The sequence below is a fragment of the Pleurodeles waltl genome, chromosome 6 (genome assembly GCF_031143425.1).
Source record: "Pleurodeles waltl isolate 20211129_DDA chromosome 6, aPleWal1.hap1.20221129, whole genome shotgun sequence".
Lineage (NCBI taxonomy): Eukaryota > Metazoa > Chordata > Amphibia > Caudata > Salamandridae > Pleurodeles > Pleurodeles waltl.
In genome coordinates, this window is record NC_090445.1 from 1564406891 (window position 1) to 1564427560 (window position 20670).

A 20670-nucleotide genomic window follows, 5' to 3' on the forward strand; every position below is an offset into this window, starting at 1 on the left:
ATTGGTGTTAAAGAAAGGAAGTAACTAGGGACTCCTGCACTTAACTTTAGAAACACCTTCATTTTTAAAGACATCTTGCAGCATAAGTGTAAAACTAAGACAGTCTCTTCAAAATTGAAAAAGTGTATTTAGTTAACATGCAGAACCTTTTCACCTTAGTACAATTTATTTTAGCAGTGCATTGAGATGTATTCATTTAAAAGTGATAGTTTTCAAACATAAATTTGGAAACGTTAATTATTTCCCTTACCCTGAGAACACCACCAGTAGTAAATTAAAGAGGCAAGTCACTTGGTATGTGCACCTTATGGGTGGCCTGGGTTCCTATCATACATAAACAACATTATAGTTTATTAAATCAAACATAGGAGCAGGTTTTGTGCAGCGCACACCATGAACCATGTATTTTGAGGTCATCTTAAATGTGATAATGCAGAAAAAGGAGGGAAAGTGACACTAAACAATTACCTAGGATCACACAATTTGGAAAAGTGGGTAAACTGGGATTAATTCCAGGTTTTCTGGTTTCCCATTGTTTATTTCAGCCACTAGATGTATATCCTTTGCTTCCCTTACACCTACCCTGCCACCAATCCCCCATGTCACCCCACCTGACTGCCACCGCCCTGGCATCAATGCGGCCCCCTGACACGTCACAGACCAAACTTTTTGGCCCCTGGGAAAATGTTTGCGAGTACCCATGCAATAGATGGACTGGGTGTTGGTAGGATTAACCATCCACGACAGGATAGAAGGATGGAGCTGTGCACAGCCCTACCTGCACTGCAAAGACACTGACTCAGCTCCCACACAAAGAACTTCATAATAGCCTATTATGAGTACAGACAGACTGGGACCAGGGCAGGGAGGCAGGAAATTCTAGACACATCTGTGGGGGGGAAAACTTCAGGTGCTTCTTCCACTTCAAAGTGGGCACCAGGTATTAAAACAGGACTCTCGGACCCACGCTTCAGTTTACGTCTGGACCTGCAGAAGGACTCTCAGAGGACTGCTGTGCCGCCTGTGGCCTGCTTTGTACTTCATAGAATTTCCAAGTTGCACCAAGAGGACTGCCCTGCTGCCTGAAGCCTGGCCTGTGCCCTGTGAGGACTGCCCAGCTGCCTGAGACCTGCTTTCCTGCTTGAACCCAAGATTTCCTGAGTGACTCCAAGGGCAAGTTCGCTGGTCCCTGGATCAGAGCCTCAGGGAAATAAAAAACTCCAAACATCTTGAACCTACACCTGGCCCCAGGCTGAGTGAGTACTCACCGTCCAAATGGTGCTGCTCCAGCCCAGGACCCTTGGAAGTTTTGCTAAAGGTGCCCAGATCACCCAAATACAAAACTGAGGGCTTCAACATTTTTCTGCCAAAAAGTGCTCTGAGAACAAAGAGGACACTGGGATCTACCTGCTTGTTGATCTGCCAATGATGCATCCCCCGTTGGCCTGACTTTGCTGCAGCTCCCACTACGTTCCTCTCACTGCACCAAATCCTGTTCAGAGGCTAGAAAGGGATAGAAGGGGTATCCGGCTTTGGGGATCCCTCATCAGCAACAGTTTGCAGTTTTATCCAACTGGAGATTTTTGACTTCCATAAAAGAGACTAAGTCCAAATGTAGAAATTTCACTGCAACTTCATCCAGCAGCTCTCCAACAACAATGCCTCCTCGTACAACTTTGGCTGCCTTGTCCCACTGAACTTTACATTCCCAGACTTTTTTTTCTAAAATTTATCGAAGTCAGAAGCAAAGTGGAGACCTGGACGAATTCACTTCGTGTATCCGACCCGTGCTCCATCGTGGTCAACCACAACCTTTGACTTTGCCCTGGTCTCGGGCGACTAGATGTGGTGCTTTAATCTTTAAGATGCTGTTTTATACTTTAAACTTTAAAAATGTATAACTCCAGTTCTACTGATCAGAGTATTGTCATTTTCGTGTCAAATAATTAGTTCAAATTTACTCTATTTAACTTAATTAGAGTGGGATTTTTTCTTGTTGTTTTTTCACTTTATTAATGTTTAAGTGATGCCTAAATACTTTACACATTGCCTCTAAGTTAAGCCTCACTGTGTTTGTGCCAAGTTACCAGAGGTTTAAGCCCAGATTAGTTTAGTGATCTATTGTGAGTCACCCTGATAGGGACTGTGGCTGTTGCTTGAGTACAGTGTCACCCTCTCAACCAACAACTCAATTTCTTACACCGTTTTATTGGCAGGATGACTCTGGCAAAACAAATCAAATACCCTGCTCTCTTCCTTGTGTGGTAGGATGGTAGTAGTGAAATACAGAAGGCATATCAAGGCCCCCAAAGCCATAATTTATGCACATTTTTAGCAGAGTATCTATCTTAGTTGCTAGGACTAGAAAGTTACTGTGGTACTAGACTACGTCAGCATAAATAAACTTTATCTTGCCTTGCAGAAGAATGCTAGGAATTGGAAAAATGTTTCCTGCAAGAGGCACTAGTATATATATGTGCTAGTGTCTATTACTCGAGATCTTTACAGTACTGTAGCACAGAAATGTGACCATCTCAGCTCTCGTACACTCTGGTGAATGCCACTCCTTCTGGTGCCTGGTACTTACAGTGACCACATGCTTCATGTCACCAGAGACTGCCTATTACATTTGTGGGATTTCCACATAAAATTATCGTTTTCAGGTATGTTAGTATTATTGGTTGAGTAAGCAAACAAGTCTTATATTTCCAGAATATATTATGTTCTTAATGAAAATCTAGTGGTTAGCTCTATGACTGACTCAGACAGATCATGATCCGCTTTAACCAGCTCTCTGATAATCCTGCCTAACCCCTGAAGAAATCTAAAGTGGGTTAGAAACTCACATTGGTAAGACTATAGTTCCCCCAGAGGCGTAGCTCAACTCTACAAACATTAATGCAAGGACAGTCCATATAGAGGTAATGCAGCCCTGTAAAAAAAGCCAATTGAATGCTCTGAGCCACATGCTTAGCATTTTTTATAAATTATTTTTGAATAGTGCTCATTTTGTTTCATTGTACATAAGACAAGCATTAACAGGTTACAACATAAAACCTGTATGAAACCTACAGGTGCAGGGGCTACCATCCACATATACAGCCCAGCTGAGTTTCACCCCTTTATAGTTCCTTATAAAGATGCAGTTGCAGATGTTCCGCCTGTTGAATCCGTGCACATAGAGAGCTCTCCAACCAAAACATCTGTACTTTACAGAGTTCGGACAGTTTGATTTGGAGGTCAACTGCAGGCATTTGGGTAGCTGAAAATGGTGGAGAAGACAACAAAGGCATCCGTGGGAGCAGTGCCTTATTCATGCCAGAGTTTCCCAGTGCCTGGCCCCAGCACTGAGAAACCAGTTTCATGACTTTACTCCACCCGCCAACTTGAACATTCACAGCCAACCTGATGTAGAACTCTATGGATTTTTATGACGCGCCGTCACAGCGGTCCATACAAAGCCATTGAAATGTTTGGTGTGCACATGTAATTGCTGATTAATTGTCACCCCCCCAATACCCTGTGAGTTTTCTCCCATAGTATGGGGGGGTGTCACTTTTTAGGGTTGAGCCTGCGTTGCATGCGCTCGCACATGCGTATCGCAGCAAGACGCTTTAGTGTTTAGAAAAGGGCTCGGAGCCCTGTCAACGTCACGTCAGTGTTTTTCATTGGTTCGTGGGCTTGCCTAATAAAATCTGCTTGCTTTCATTAGTCGAAGGCATGCACACGTCATGCCTTTTCCAGTGGCTAGCCCTCCGCGAGCACTTTACATAGTTAATTGCACTTTTTTGGGTTTCGGGTACATAAATGCACTTTTGCCGATAGGTGAAAAGTCGGGTTAGGAGTTTGCAATGCTATCAGCTCTAACATGAGCAAACGCGAGACCCGTTGCATTGCAAATGCTTGTTATTTTTACTACCCCTCACAGCCAGGTAATGAAAAGTAAAAAAAAAAAAACATCTAACCATCCTCTTTGAACTGGGTGGATGGGCAGATGGCTTAAGTTTAGCAGTCTGTACTCTGTTGAGCCGTCAGAGGAGTATGCTGGAAACAGTGACGGAGTAATCTTTGTCAATGGCAGACTGTTGGCCTACCAAGCCCTGAATCAGCAGGTGGACTGAGAGGCTGTCCGAGAAGGTTTTCAGTGACCCTTGTGAGCGAGTATTCTCTCCAGTAACTCTAAATCAGCCCCAGCTTTTTTTAACATTGGCACTTATTTATGACAATCAACCACATGGCGGCGCTGTCTGTCTACTTTAGAGCACAGTATATAAAAATCCGGGACGTCTGGTCACCCTATGCTTTCTAGGGAGCGTTTCACTGGCATTTAGCAGCAATGGCAGTCCAGTCAGTAGTGCAAACTGCAGAGGCGTCCTGAGCAATATGGTAGGTCCTGGGACTTATTTCTTTTTTTAACAAATGAAGTATTGCATGAGAGTCTCGTGTACTGCTTTGTGCATTGACATTAAACATAGGAACATGAGAGGAAGCGATGCTTTGTTGCCTGAAAGGGGAACGCAGCTGTCAGCTCGCTTCCTGAAATTCTTCAGCACAGTGACCCCAATGCTGCAGGCTGTGGTGGACCAGGCCCACAATCCCCGGCAAGGCAGTAAAGGACTCCAAAAGCCATGGAAGTCAATTCGCCAAAATGCCAGAGGTAGCAAAACGACGTCACACGCCATTTAACCTTTACTTTCACTCACACACACTTGCTTACACATACACACACGTTCCCACATACACACATCCTCGCACATAAACACACACTCACTGTTTTTTGCTTTTCTCAGTACCCAGGGAGCGTCATATTCCAGCTAATTGCATTCAATTTTTTGTTACACTAATAATCAATAATGTAATAATTATTCACTATTAGTGTAATAAAAAAATGACAGAAAACAAACAAAGTGGGGCCTCAATTGACGATCTGCCCACTGTGTTCCTGGCACTAGTTTTGCCACCTCAGAGGTCATGGGGCGCAAAGGTAGTGCCAGGGGTTGCAACCGGAAAGCCAGAGATCACAGCTGAGACCCCTAGTGCCCCATACAGCTATGTAACTAATGATCTGGCAGCAGCACAAAGCACTTTATAACAAGGTGTGAGAAAGGGCCTCTTTTGACATGGTTAGCCCCCCTACTTTTGCGTAATATTTGATGTGGTTTCAAAGTTGTTAGTGTCCTGGGCCCTTGCTAACCAGGTTCCCTGGGCCAGATCTCTTTCCCAAAACTGTTGTGATGCATTGGCACAATTGACAACACCTTTGGCTTGCACTATAAGTCCCTAGTAAATGGTACTTTAGTACCCAGGGCTTGGGGTATTAAGGGTAGGCCCCTGAGGGCAGCAGCACAAACTGTGTGTGTCACCCTCAGGGACCATTCATCTAAGTGCACCCAGCACTGTCACTGCAGGCTGAGTGTCCTGGTGCAATTCTAAAATGCAAAACTAACATGGCACACGGCCTGCGTGACCTGTCCACTACACACTGCATGCAATATAGGTAAAGCCACCCCTCTGACAGGCCTTCCAGCCCTAGGGCACGGTGCACTATAATGCATGTGTGGGCATAGATGCATGAGCAATTTGCCCCTACTGTATCTTTGCCAAACCTAGGACATAGTGAACAGAGCAGCCATTTTAAATGAATGTGCTGGACACAGGTCAGTACGAGGTTCACAGCTACATGATGGCCACTCTGAATCATGGGTTGCTTGGTATAAAAAAACTCAGAACAATAAACCCAAACTGGTACCAGTATGGGATTTATTGCAAAATTTACCCAGGGGCCACCTTAGCGGTACCCCCTGCAGAAGCTAAAAATAACCCTGGCATAGTTGCTGGCTGGTGACAACTAGCCTGCCACCACCAGACAAGGTTCTGGAACCCTGGTGTGACAGCCGTTGCTCTCTGGGTTCTGAAAACAAAGCCCTTCCTGGGCAGAGGTGTCCCACCCCCTCCTGTTGGAATGTGCACTGCCCTGCCAGCAAGCAAAGCTTCATTGTGAAAGGGGCGGGGCTATGGGGTGACGAGCACCAAGGGGACTGTATTGTGCACTCCCCTCAGAGCGCATGTGTGTTTGTCCGGGCGTCTCAGGCCGACCAAACACACATGCGTGGTGTTCTCTCTTCAGCCCGGCACCGTGGTGCTGGGCTGGAGAGATCAGACACAGGCTCCCAGCCAATCCTGCTCTGAGCAGCGTCAGGATTGGGGACAGGGCAGGCTGGGAGCCTGTGTCTGACTGCAGCGATGGGAGCAAGTGAAGTGGCGCGGGTGAAGCAGAAAGGGAGTTATGTTTATTTTTAATTTTTAACTTTATTAAAATTCACCTCGCGCATGGCCCCATGCCCTGTAATCCAGACGAGCCACAGCTGTGAGAACAGCATTCCTGCTGCACAAAGAAAAAGGCACCAAACACTGCCTGCTGCAGCCAGGAGTCGACAGTCACCGCTGAGGGGTTGCATAGACATCGGACCGATGCTACAAAACCCCAGAGGACCTCCACCCTTCTGAAAATCACCGAAGATCTCCCTCCAGAGTGAAGGCATCAGTCCCTGCAACAAAGAAGCAAAGACCAGTGAAGTTCACTGCCCGGCTGCTGACCAAGGATCCAGACAAAGCAGCTGGACCAAATTCCACTAGACAGACCCAGAGGACAAATTCTGCAAGCGTGCCAAGTTTGGTGGCACTGCAAACTCCAGTGGCTGAACCGTGTAATAGCTCGGAGTGCTGGACCCCCTAACGTCGGACACTCAGAAGAAAAGTCCACAGCCGACTCTCTGAGGACCAGAACCAAGCTCCAGTCGAGGGACTTCAGTAAACGTAAGAACCACCCACCAGAGTGGCCCTGCTGACCTGCAATTCACACTCAAAGTGGCCTGCCTCCAGCTTCCAAGGGCACCTTTGCACACAGTTCTTGGCTCACCCAACTGCTCTGCACCCAACCTCCATGGGCCCTGCACTAGAGAATCAGCTGTGCTCTAAAGGTCCCCCAACCCTTGCGACCTCTACATTCCAAAGGGAGCCACCAGACTCACCTTGGAGTCCGCCTGTGCAGTGCTTTTCCAAATGGTCCCCCACAGTGGTCCTGCACCAGCTCCAATGACTTTTCAGCAGCAGCAGTTGCTCCTGCCAAAAACAGGAGGCGCCTGAACTTCCCCAACTGGTCCACAGGACATCTCGACGACCTCGACCTACAAACGATGGGATTGGTAAACACACTGGCTGATTTTTTATGCATTTTAAAAGTTTTCTTCCATTGATTCCCAATGGTGTATAATTACACACAAAAAGACTATTTTTGCTCAACTTTGAAAAATCATAACTTAAAAATAACTTACCCAATTTTGATGATCTTGGTCTTAAAAAGTTTATAAAAATCTGAAGTATTTTTGTAAATTGGTATTGAGTTAGTCTTTTACATGTGTGGCCACATTTATTGATACTGTGAGTACAACAAATGCTTAGCACTTCATGATTGGCCTAACTACTTGACCAAGCTGTCATACAAATTAGGTCTAGTTTTTACCTCTGTAAACCAAGGTAGGGTTGCTTAGACTCTACACAGTACACATAATTTTGTACACTATATAGAGATCCGGCCTCCTACACAAGGGTAGGGTCATTATGACAAGATGAGCCGTGGAAGATGTAAGGCTTAAGGTCAGCTTTAGGATAGCTCCCCGCATGATGCAGGTAGCGAGGATCAGAGCCACGACTCCTCTGCCAGGCAGTAATGGGCTCCAAAAGCCACGCAGCGAATAGTCTGATGCAGCAGCATAAAGCACTTTATAATAAGTGGAGGCGTGGACCCCCTTTCAGGTAATGGATGCCAAAAGACACACAGCTAGCAGACTGGTGCCACAGCACAAAGCACTTTATAATAAGGGTAGGACTTTTGAACAGCTCTTCAGCATACAAAATAGAAAGAAACATAATCATGAGAAGATGAGATCTGGAAGACGGAAGGCTCAGGATTAGGTTTATAATGCACCTAATTCACCCAGTGATAAGGGGGATACCAGAGGAATCACTAATATTAACAAAATGTCTTAATGTCTTTGTGTTGTATAAAATGACTTGCGGCTTCTTTTGAGTCGAGGACTGATTGCTTTTCATTAATCTGATTTAAACACACTTGTAATGATTTTAAATAACTGAATAATAAAACTTTTGGATGGACATAAAGCTTTGATGAAAGAAGGTTGTTTGATGGGAGAGTGATGAAATGACTAAAGCTGGGTTAGTGTGTTTAGATGGCAAGCTTAAGGTCGGACATGCTACTCAGCTCAGGGTCCGATTGTCCTTTTTGTCCGTTATCTCCAGGTAGGTGATCTCAGGAAAATCACCTTATTAAAAACATAAATCCAAGATTTTTCTCAACTCGCATTTCTAGAATTGTTGCCAAAAACGATATCCGAGGAATATGTGACAAAGCGAGAGCGACATGTAAGCTCTACCGTTAATACCGTTCAGGGTCTCCAGGCATCCAGGACCTTCAGCCCTGTCAGCACTCTTTCTAGCTTACTGCTTCTCATTAAGTGGTTTCCAATGCTTGTGAGGCTTCTGCTGATCCCATTCTATTCATACAACGTGCCTACTACATGGTTGAAGTAGACAAAAATCCTGCAATTTATTAAGAACTTGTTCGGAGGATGATCAAGCCTATGAAAATAATAAACCACACATACCCCAATGCCACTTCCTAGTAAACAAGGCTTCTTGACCATGTGGTGTTCACTTCTCCTATTGAGACACATTCTGTTTTGTAGGTGCCCAGGCCACAGTTTGAATTGTATAGTATTTATTTATGTGAATACAGTACCTCTGTTTTACTTTTGTCTTCATATTACTGCTTGGCAGTTTTTCTGGCAGACTTCTGGTGTATGGGTGATTGGGATGGATAACGGCCATGGACAGGCCGTAAGGCTGCCCTCCACTAGGGATCTTTTTTGAGTTCTTTCTGTTCTTTCTGTTCTGGAAACAAACAGAGCAGAATCATGGTTAATTCTAAAACCACAAAACAAATACAATCATCAATACATCTTCTTTTCATCGAGTTGCCCTTTTCAATAAAATGTTTAGGAAATATAAAAAGATGGAGTTACATTTAGGAATACAATAATATTCCCAGTGACAACTTCCCTCCCACCACTGGACATTAGCAACTTTCACTTGCAAGAAATTAAACAGCTCCTGAAATCTGCCAATAGATATTACTATGTACCCAGGTATGCATTTGTCAGCTCAACCAGCAATGCCCAACTCCATCTCATCTGCTGGGTTATTCCTCAGTTTTATTTTTAACTTTTTACTGATGACACAGCTAGTAAAGGGCCCTGGACAACATTGTGCGGGGAAAATGGGAATGCCTTTCCTTTTCTGTACTCTAAATTATAGCTTTTAACTGTTCTAAAGTTATGGGAAAAGATTCCAAAGACTAGGAAACGTTTTCCAAGTTACTCACCATAGTATCTTATTTTATGGCAAGACCGGAGGCTCCTATTATGCGTTTCTTTTCTAACTTTAATAAACAGCAGCAGTCAAGAAACACACTACAATTCCCAGAAGGCCAGGAACCGTAGCCAATGGGAATAAAAATGTAGTTCAAACAGTATCAACCAATCATATCACATAAATATGCATTATGACATCACTTGACTGCGAACAGCCCTCTTTTCTTGCTGCTCGCAGTCAACTTAAGTACCCTTTTCACTTGTCTTACGCATATTTATATTATTAGACTTTATTTCTTCTATATATGTGCATATTTCATGTTAATGTCCTTCCAAATATGTTGTACTCGCAGCGCTCGTGTTTATAGCTGTTTTCTCTCTTAGTCGGCAAGTTGCCGCATTGGTGTGCGCGCGGCGCCTCGCGCGCTTCGTTTCCAACCGTTTGAAGTTTCTCTTCATAGACGATTGGTCCAGAGCGCTCGAGGCCTCGTTTGAAGTGCTGTGCGTCTGTACTCTTCAGCGCGCTCTCACCGTTTTAATTTATTTAAATATTCCGAACCAATTTCATATTTTCCTTTCCCTCTGAGCTTCCGACAGCACGTCCTGCGGCCATCTGTTCTAACAGTCGAAGCCTGGGATTTCCTGCTCTCCTTCCCTCGGAGGCGCCCAAAGGCGGGGCTTGCTGCTTCTCTGAAGCCTTTTTTCTTCAGTAACCCCATAACTGCCAGTTTTCCCTTTTTCCTGCATCATGAATCCAGATAAATCCTCCAGCTTACAAGAAGTGGATGACATTAGGCAGGAGCTCTCTGCCTTTATAAAATCTTCCATACAGAAAATGTCAAATAATTTGGAATTTTCTCTTTCTGATATGTTTTCTCGTTCTATGTCGGCCCAGGCTGCAGGGGAATGCAGCCAGCGGCTCCCTTCCCCAAAAAATCCAGAAAAATGGCGCAAAAGAGAAGTGAGTCTACCTCACATGTGGCAGAGGACGCGGTTCCTCAAAAGGCTCCCTCCAAGGAGTATAAAAACCTGGACATTGGGAAATCAAATTTGAAACATAAATCCAAATAAAAAAATATTATTGCCCCTTTGATTATTTCGTCCATCCCTGACTCGGACGACGAGATGTCGGATCTGGACTCTGTCTCCAGTGTTTCAGATGATGGGGACGATGCTGCTGTCTCCCCTCCTCCTCCTAAGAAATCTAAATTGACCTCTCTTTCCCAAAAAAAAACTATTTCCCTCCTTGATCCTGAAGGTTTCCCAATGTTTGACCCTTCAAATATCCTCCATCCTAATTCTACTGAATGGGTCCCCGCTGACCACGTTGCACAATATGTTTCGGCCAAAATCTTCTGTCCATTAGACAAACAAACCAGAGCTAACTTGAAATCTGAGTGTCCCCGTCCCTCCTTATCCCACCAACTCTCGGTCACCCCTTCCGTTGATCAACCCCTCCTGACATTTTTTACCAAAATGGTCAAGGATCCACGCAAGGGAGTGGATAAAGCGTGGGCCTCCTGCCAAGATAAATTACTAGATATTTTGGGGCCCTTAACACAAATTTTTCGACATTGCAGAGGCAGCCAGAATTGATCCTGAAGAACTCACTCTATGGGTCCAACGTACCTTCTGCCTCCTGGGTAATGTAAATTCTGCTATCACCCACGAGAGAAGGAAAGGTCTACTTCTGAAACTCGATCCGAAGTTGGTTAACCTTGCATCTGTCCAACCCAATATCCACACTGAAGGTGCATTATTTGGAGACTCTTTCATAAAAGATTTAAGCAAATATGTAGCAACATTTACATCTTTGGACAAAGCTCAGCAGTCGCTGAAAAAGATGTTTTCTCAACGGGTTTTTGCAAGGGCCGGCAGAGGAAGGAACCGCTTTGCCAGCTACTCTTACCCCAACCAAGGTTCCAGAGGATTCCATTACGCCTCCTATCAGGAGTATCGCCCACAGTTCTATCCTCAACGAGGCAGAGGTTTCCACTCCAGAGGTGTCAGGAACGCCAGGTCATCCACTCAACCAAGTAAGTCCTTTACCTCCTTCTATTCCCATAGGCGGGCGTCTCCGTTTTTTCCTAACAAAGTGGGAGGAAATCACGGCAGACCCCTGGGTTCTCAACACTATTCAAGGTTACTCAATAGAGCTATATATAACCCCAGTCCAAACCTCCTCCCCTCCTCTTCCTCGTTTTTCCTCAGACATGACTCTACTGATCTCTGCCGAAGTTCAGTCTCTATTGCAAAAACAGGCCATCTCTCCCACCCTTCCCGACCCATCAGGTTTCACCAGCTCTATTTTTCTGGTTCAGAAGAAGAACAAAAATATGCGTCCTGTAATAAACCTCAAGGGTTTCAATCATTTCGTAGTATATCATAATTTCAAAATGGAAACCATCCTCCACCTAAGAGACACTCTGCTCCAGCAGGACTGGATGGTCCGATTGGATCTTCTGGATGCGTATCTAGTTGTTCCAATCCACCCTCATTTCAGAATGTTTCTCCAATTCCAGTGGGCAAACCAGTACTTTCATTTTACCTCTCTTCCCTTCGGGTTATCATCGGCCCCATGGTGCTTCACCAAGCTCATGAAACCGGTAATAGCCTTTCTCAGAGCTCAGGGGATCAGGCTTATCATCTACCTCGACGACATTTTATTAATGAGCCAATCCCCTCAGTCTCTCTCAACTCATCTATCCATAACGTGCTCCCTTCTAACAGAGCTAGGTTTCATCATAAACGGGGAAAAATCCATACTCATACCTTCTCAAACTATAGAATTCTTAGGCTTTCAGATCAACTCAATTTCAGCCACACTCATGCTTTCCTCTGCAAATATAAAAACCATGAAGTCAGAGATTCTTCAAATTCTACGCAGTTCCCAGATATCTCTCAGAACGTTGGCACGAATTGTGGGTCTCCAATCTTCATCAATTCAGGCCATTTTTCCCAGACGCCTTCACTACAGAGCTCTTCAGAGATTGAAGATTCGGCATTTACAGAGAGGCCTCTCGTTTTCAGACGTCATTCCCTTGGACATAGACGCACGCACAGAACTCCAATGGTGGATATACCATTTAGATGCTTGGAACGGAAGAACTATCTTCGCATCAGCCCCAGATCTAGTATTAGAATCAGATGCAAGCCGAACCGGTTGGGGGGCCCGGTGTGGACCAATCTCGACTGGAGGCACATGGTCGTCAGAGGAGTCCAAAATGCATATCAATTGTTTAGAGATGCTTGCCGGCTCCTTTGCGATCAAAAGCCTTGCAAAAAACAAAGTCCGTTGTGCCATTCTTCTCAGAATGGACAACATTTCGGCGGTTCGATATATCAATCATCTTGGAGGCACAAAATCCAAACCATTGGCGGAACTGGCCAAGGCCTTTTGGGAATACTGCCTTTTAAACCACATTTCGGTTCATGCAGAGTATCTTCCAGGATCTCTCAATACAATGGCAGATTGGCAGTCTCGACATCTACGGGATTCAAGCGATTGGAAACTTCACCCTTCCATTTTTCAGAACCTTCAGAAGATTTGGGGTCCCCTAATAATCGATCTTTTCGCGTCCCGTCTCAACTCTCAACTTCCACAATTTTACAGTTGGCGCCCAGACCCTCTAGCGTTAGCTTCCGATGCCTTCTTACAGAACTGGTTGTTCCCTCAATTACGCCTTTCCTCCTTTCCTCATGATCAGCAGAGTATTGGCTCAAGTCAGATGCCAACAAGCTTCCCTATTGCTCATAGCCCCCTTCTGGCAATCTCAAGCTTGGTTTCCAACCCTCTTAGAGCTGTCAATAGATTTCCCTATATTGATTCCTTCCTTCCCGTCTCTCCTGCTAGACCCCTTAGAACGTCCTCACCCTCTCGTTCTGGACAACATGTTGACACTCTCCACATGGAAAGTCTCGGGCAATCCCGTTTTTTCCCTTGCATTTCGACAGAAGCTTCACGATACATCTCTCAGTCTTGGGCCCCAGGTACAAAGAAAGCTTATCAATCAGCCTGGTCTTTTTGGCACAGATGTTGTCTGGGAAAACACATCGATCCCATTTCAGCTGATGTAATTTTTATAGTAATTTTTTTTGCTGCAGAAGCAAGCAAAGGTAAGGCTTTCCATACTATCAATTTGTACAGGTCAGCTATTTCCTCCAACCACTCTTTCGTTAATGGGAAACCAGTTGGAGAACATCCTCTCATCTGCCGTCTATTAAAGGGAGTAAAGTTTTCCAATCCTCCTCTACCAAAATACAGTCATTTATGGGATGTTAATATTGTTTTGAAATTCCTATTGTCATGGCCTGATAATCTCATGCTTTCTCTAAAAATGTTATCTGCAAAATTAACCATGTTATTGTGCCTGGTTTCTATTAAACGCCTCTCAGACGTTAAAGCGTTAGACATTTCCAACCGTCAATTTACTCCATCTGGAGTTTTGTTTACTGTGGTTCGATGAACCAAGACAAATTTATCCTCTGTGTTTTACCCATATTTTCCTGATCATCCCAGATTATGTGTCGGTCAATGTTTAAAAGCGTATGAACAAAAGACTGCAGATTTGAGAACTCCTTCTCATTCCCAACTACTAATTTCCTTCAGGAAACCTCACAGACCTGTTTCGGCCGCTACGTTAGCCCGATGGGTTAAATGGCTTATGTCCTTGGCGGGCATAGATACTTCTATGTTTGGAGCTCATTCCTCCAGGGGTGCTATGGCTTCCAAAGCTTTTTGGGCGGGTTCCCATTTAGAGGACATTCTCAAGTCTGCAGATTGGTCTAATGACAATACATTCAAAGTTTTTTTACTGTAAACCTGTCAATAATGTTTCATTAGATGTAATTAATATGCTTTAAACTCGCATAATAGGAGCCTCCGGTCTTGCCATAAAATGTAGATTTTCCTATTCCCATGACGGAAAGTCTTAATTTTATTAAAAACTCGGAGGCGAGTATTATCCCTCCACTTATTTTAACTTTGTTCATCTTTTTTTCCCACCATTCTCTAGCACCATTGGCCATCACTCAACCTTCCACCTAGAACTTCAAATTGTTCTTTGGCCTCGACTTGTCAAGATTTCAAGACGCCATTTACCGCTTCATTTGCTACGGATCAAACTTCCCAGGATCCTTCATGGTTATCTCGGACTTTGAACTTTTGTTCCGATGTATTATCGTTCCTTATGGCAATTCTTATTTTATTTACCATATTTCCTTTGTTTAATAATTGACTCTCTCACAAGAAAAGAGGGCTGTTCACAGTCAAGTGATGTCATAATGCATATTTATGTGATATGATTGGTTCATACTGTTTGAACTACGTTTTTAATCCCATTGGCTAGGGTTCCTGGCCTTCTGGGAATTGTAGTGTGTTTCTTGACTGCTGCTGTTTATTAAAGTAAGAAAAGAAACGCATAATACTCGCCTCCGACTCTTTAATAAAATTAAGACTTTCCGTCATGGGAATAGGAAAATCTACATTTTAGTTAGCAACTCCTTACTCAGAAGCTGCCTGTCCTTGTTAAAAGAAAAGGCAGAAAGTACCTGCCATTACAGTGCTAACTTACTGAGGATATAGGGCGCCAAGTCAGGCCAAAGAGGAAAAATGTGTTAATTGTGAAACCCTCCCATCACAAACAAAGGTTACAGAGGCCATCCTGCACCTCTGAAGCTCATGCAATTTGCTGGCTACAATAAGAGTGGATAGTGTCTGGAGGCAGTTTTATTTTGTACATTATTGGGTATAGCACAAGCCAAGGTCCAATGAGGAGCTACATGAATACCTATATTTAGCAACATCTAAGGTGAATTTGGAGATCCCTGCCTTTGTGCCAATAATATAGCACTGGTCAGGCAGATAGGCACATGAATAGGATGAATAAAAATATGGTGCTATGTTTTTTTACTATTCTTCTGAGCGTCCAACGTTGGGGGTCCAGTACCCCGGACTATTGCATGATTCAGCTACTAGAGGTCCCAGTGCACCAAACTTGGCACACATGCAGGATTTGTCCTACAAGTTCGTTGGGTAGAATCTGGTCCGGCTGCTTGGCCAGCGGCCAGTCAGTGAACTGGACTTCACTGGTCTTTAGTTGCAAAGTATGATGCCTTTACTCTGAATGGAGATCTTAGGCGATTTTCAGAATTGTGGAGGTCCTCTGGGTATTTGTACAGTCCGTCCAATGTCCGTGCAACCCCCTCAGCGGCTATTGTCAAGTCCTGTGTGCAGCAGGCAGGGTTTGGAGCCTTTTTACTTTGTGTAGCAGGAATGCAGTTCTCGACCCTTGGGTCTTCTTTGCTGCAGATCTCTTTTGTCCTTGGAATCTGATCTGCAGGTCTAGAGGTGTTCACTAAATACAGCATTTAGTGGGTGTTTAGGGGAGTACCTATTAGTTACCAATGGGTCATATACCTTCGGGTGGCTACACCCAGTATGTGACCACTTCGTGTGGGCAGAGGAGACTTCCCTATCCTCTGCCAAGGTAGGGCTTTTTTTTCTGAATCCAGAGAGCAAGGGCTCTCACCCAAGGGTACTAGAATCCTGTCTGTTGGTAGCAAGCTGGTTGTGACCAGCCAACAACCATGCCAGGGTAGTTAGCTTTTGCTGGGGCACCTCCAAGGTGGCCCCTGGTTACATTTTGCAAATAATCAAATACTGGTACCAGTTTGGATTTATCTTTCCGAGTTGTTTGATACCAAACAACCCAGGGTGCAGAGTTGCCATCATGTAGCTGAGAAACTCATTCTGACCAGTGTACAGCACATGCATGTAACATGGCTGCTCTTTTCACTTACTAAGTCTTAGGTTTGGCATGGACACAGTAGGGGCATATTGCTCATGCATTTAAGCCCACACATGCAGTATAGTGCACCCTGTCTTAGGGCTGGAAGGCCTGCCAGAGAGGTGACGTACCTATATTGCATGCAGTGTGTAGTGGACAGGTCACACAGGCTGTGTGCCATGGTAGTTTTGCTTTTTAGGATTGCACCAGGACACTCAACCTGCAATGGCAGTGCCGGGTACACTGGGGTGCATGGCCCCTGAGGGTGGCACAATCTGTACTGCTGCCTTCAGGGTCCTGCCCTTAGTACCCTATGCCATAGGTACCTAAGTACCATTTACTAGGGACTTATAGTGGCACCTAAGGGTGTTTCCAACTGTGCCAATGAATCACAACAGTTTTGGGAAAGAGATCTGGCAAGGGAACCTGATTAGCATGGACCCTCGGCGCTAACAACTTTGAAACCACATCAAATGCCAGGAAAAAAGTGGGGGGGATAGCCATGTCAAAAGAGGCCCTTTCTCACAAGGCAGATAAGAGAAGTCCCACTTTCCTTGTTTTTGTCAATTCTTTATTAAACTAATAGTGAATAATATGCTATTATTCACATTTAGTGTAATAAAGAATAAATTACAGTTTGCTGGAAAATTACCTTCCCTGACAGCTGAGGTAAGTAAAAAATGATTTTAAATGTATGTTGTGCGCGCGGTTGGGGGTGAGAGTATGCTTATGTGAGAACGAGTTTGTGTATGTGTAAATGTGTGTGTATATGCCTAAGCATGGGTGTGTGTGAGGGAAAGTAAAGGTGAAATGCCATGTGACGTTACCTCCGCTACCCCTGCCATTTTGGTGAATTGACGTTTGTGCAGTGGAGGCGCCACTGTCAGAAATTCAGCAGATTCCCCACTTCTAGATTTGGCATATGAACTACTAATTCAGTTGAGCAGGTGCTCCACAAATTCATGGCAGCTCTTCACTGAATTCTAAGACACCTTGGCTTGAGTACACTCTGGTAATATAATACTTGTATCGCGTCACAAAAGAAAAACAGGTCACACTCACTGTTCTGCAGACTGAGAGGTTGTTGAAGTCTGAGGGTTCAGGAATTTGAACAGTCAGTTCTTTAACGCCAATTCGTAGGATCTGTTGACTTCTGAAACGTAATGGAAAATGTTGACTGAATTACAATGAGAAGATGCATAAAATAAAACAAACAATGGCATGGGAGGTGTGAAAACTGAAGCAAACCCTGCACTAAGAGCATGTCACAACAAATGACAGCCATCAGGTTTAGTCACACAATAAATCTTCTTTCACTTTAAAAGTGGATACATCCAAACTGGGGTTTTTAATGGATTGCTGAGAAGCCCTTAGGCAAAGTAACATCACCCGGACTAACCTCATTCTGGGATAGCTCTGCCTGTGTAAATGAGAACACTGACATTTGGGTGACTTACACAACATTTTACCATACTCTAGTTTTCAAGGCATTATTTAGGTGGGAGGGTTGCATGAAAGATAATCACTGCTGCATTCTTTCCAGTACTTGCACCATCAAGCATTAAGGCCCTCATTACGAGGCTGGCAGTCATGAGACTGCCAGCCTTGCAGCAGCGGTCTAACTGCCACGGGCCCAGTGGAAAAGTCTGCCGCATTACGAGTTGTGCGGTTTGGCCGCGTTGAGCTCCTCCGGGCTGGTGGCAGGCCTCAGGCCACCGGCCGCATTACAAGGCAGCATACCGCCAGGCTTTTTGTGGCGGTCGTCCCACCATGAAAACCCTGGTGTTAACACACCGATTGACAGGAATCCCCATTCCTGTTGCCGGCACACGCACTCCCGCACGTCCACACACATGCACACCCCCCACCTGCCCACACACTTCCAAACACCCCCCCAACAGCACAAATCCATACTAACACCCCCACCCGCTCTCACACTGACATACACACACCCCCATTCACACAAATGCACCCCTGCTCCACAAACATACACACCCCTATCCCTCCACGAACACATACATTCACACACACACACCCCCATACACACACTTCCATACGAACACTCCCACCCGACCGCACGCATCCATACAGACACCTCCACTCACTCGCAGACTTGCACACATGCACCCCCACTTGCATGCATCACAATACACACACCTACTTATTCACACCCCGACACAATCCCCTCCCCTCCGCATACATGAAGACACACACACCCTCATTGCACACTTATATACACACACGCACTCCCGCACAGCCTTACCGCTACACATACACATACATGCACACACCACACACATGCACACAACACTCCCTCCCGTCCACACACCTGCATATACCCTCCCACCAGACCATACGAATACATACAAACCTCCCCACCTGCTCTCACACTGACATTCACGCAGCCCCCTTCGCATTCATACACACACTCTCCCCTCCGCATTCATGCAAAACCCCACCCCCTCCACACATCCACACACACACACCCTAAACCCCACAGCATCAGTCAGTCCACCTACCTGTCTGGGCGAGGCAGTCGTCCAGGAGGGAATGGGTCCTGGTGTTTTCCACTGCCAGCACCGCACCGCCATACAGGACTCCACCATGCCATATTATGTATCGTATTATGGCGGGCGGAGTCTGGTTGGTGTGGCAGTGCTGGTGGTGGAACTGCCTCTTCAACTCCGTCGGCCCGGCCAATGGAGTCGGATTTCCACCTGTAAATGGGCAGAAGTCCTTTCAGGACTCGAAATATGGAGGTCAGCAGACCGCCAACATTGGCGGTCTGCTGGCTGCAGTGACTTCAGCGGTCTTCAAAAAAAGATTGCCGAAGTCGTGATGAGGGCCTAAATGTAGTGTCCTTTATAGAAATATATAAGATCCTTCCCATAAGATGGGCGCCATTCATGGTGTTTGTTAAATTATATCAGCACATGTTAACCTCATGTCTATCTCGGAATGTTGTTACATCTGTAGCATATAACACAGAGGGTCATTCCGACCCTGGCGGTCAAAGACCACCAGGGCCGCGAATGATGGAAGCACCGCCAACAGGCTGGCGGTGCTTCCTAGCCCATTCTGACTGCGGCGGTAAAGCAGCGGTCAGAAAACCGGGGCCGGCGGTTTCCCGCCGGTTTACCCCCGGCTGGGTGAATCCGCCAGGGCAGCGCTGCAAGCAGCGCTGCCTTGGGGATTCTGACCCCCTTCCCGCCAGCCTGTTTCTGGTGGTTTTCACCGCCAGGAAGAGGCTGGCGGGAACGGGTGTCCTGGGGCCCCTGGGCAGTGCAGGGGTCCCCTAACAGGGCTCAGGGAGGCTTTTCACTGTCTGCTTAGCAGACAGGTGCAACTCCATTCGGAGCCGGCTCCTGTGTTGCGGCCCCCATTCCCGCTGGGCCGGCCGGCGCTAACTTGGTTAGCGCCGGCCGGCCCAGCGGGAATGTCTGAATGCGGGAAGCGGTATTTTGGCCGCATGGCGGCCACATGCCGGTTCCCGCCTGGCGGGCGGCTACAGCCGCCCGCCAGAGTCGGAATGAGGGCCACAGTGTTAATGCAACTTGGAGCAGGTGTAGCATTACAGCGTTTCAAAACTGAGAGGGATTAACCGAGCTTTTCTTGGCATCCGCCTCCTAAAATGAGCACTGAGGCTTGGGCCGATGCCGGCAAAGAGAACTGCGTCTTTCTCTATGCTTGATTTGCAAAAGAATAAGGGGGTTATTACAACTTTGGAGGAGGTGTTAATCCGTCCCAAATGTGACGGATATACCACCAGCCGTATTACGAGTTCCATAGGATATAATGGACTTGTTATACGGCTGGTGGTATATCCGTCACTTTACCGTCACTTTTGGGACGGATTAACACCTCCTCCAAAGTTGTAATAACCCCCTAAGTGTCTGGTCTAAAGTTTTTTGCAGATGTCCGCAGTCAGTACAGTAGAATGTCAAGGGGCCCAGTGCCTAACTGGAGCTAGTGGTTTCCGATGTTCAGCAGCTGCACTTAATTGTTAGCACCGGCAGTTATGACAGCCTGCCAGATGGTGACGCTGTTTGGCTAATTTAGAGAGGGGTAAAACAAATATTGTTTATTACCTCAATATACATTGAAAATGACTAATACTTGTCACCCAGTCCATTCTTATAGCATCAGGGGCCTGAAATAGTCTGAATTGTCACACTTGTAGGAGTTTGAGGGTTAGTAGTTGTGTTGATACTGCCAATGGCAATGGAGCCATGGGCAATGGGTGGTGCAAGCAGCAGCAGCCTTCTGACGAGGGCCCGGGCACTTGATTTTTTTTTACAAATTAAGCACTGAAGGTGCCAAGTTCCTAGGCTGTGTAGTCTTGATTCAACCTCAATCCTCTCTAAAACATGAACAGCCACCCCAAACACCACCCGTCCCCTTTATCTGACTCGTGTATGTACTTTGTCATCCCT

General features: G+C 45.7%; 1 protein-coding gene across 1 annotated transcript in view; it reads right to left on the bottom strand.

The window, feature by feature from the left end:
* C6H9orf43 (chromosome 6 C9orf43 homolog) overlaps positions 1-20670 on the bottom strand; it is a 175917-nt gene that overhangs the window by 47077 nt on the left and 108170 nt on the right. Inside the window, exons 7-8 of the mRNA XM_069241269.1 lie at positions 17300-17390; positions 8819-8970 (exon numbers count right to left, since the gene is read on the bottom strand). Of these exons, the coding sequence (XP_069097370.1) occupies positions 8819-8970; positions 17300-17390 (243 nt within the window). The remainder of the gene's footprint in view (positions 1-8818; positions 8971-17299; positions 17391-20670) is intronic.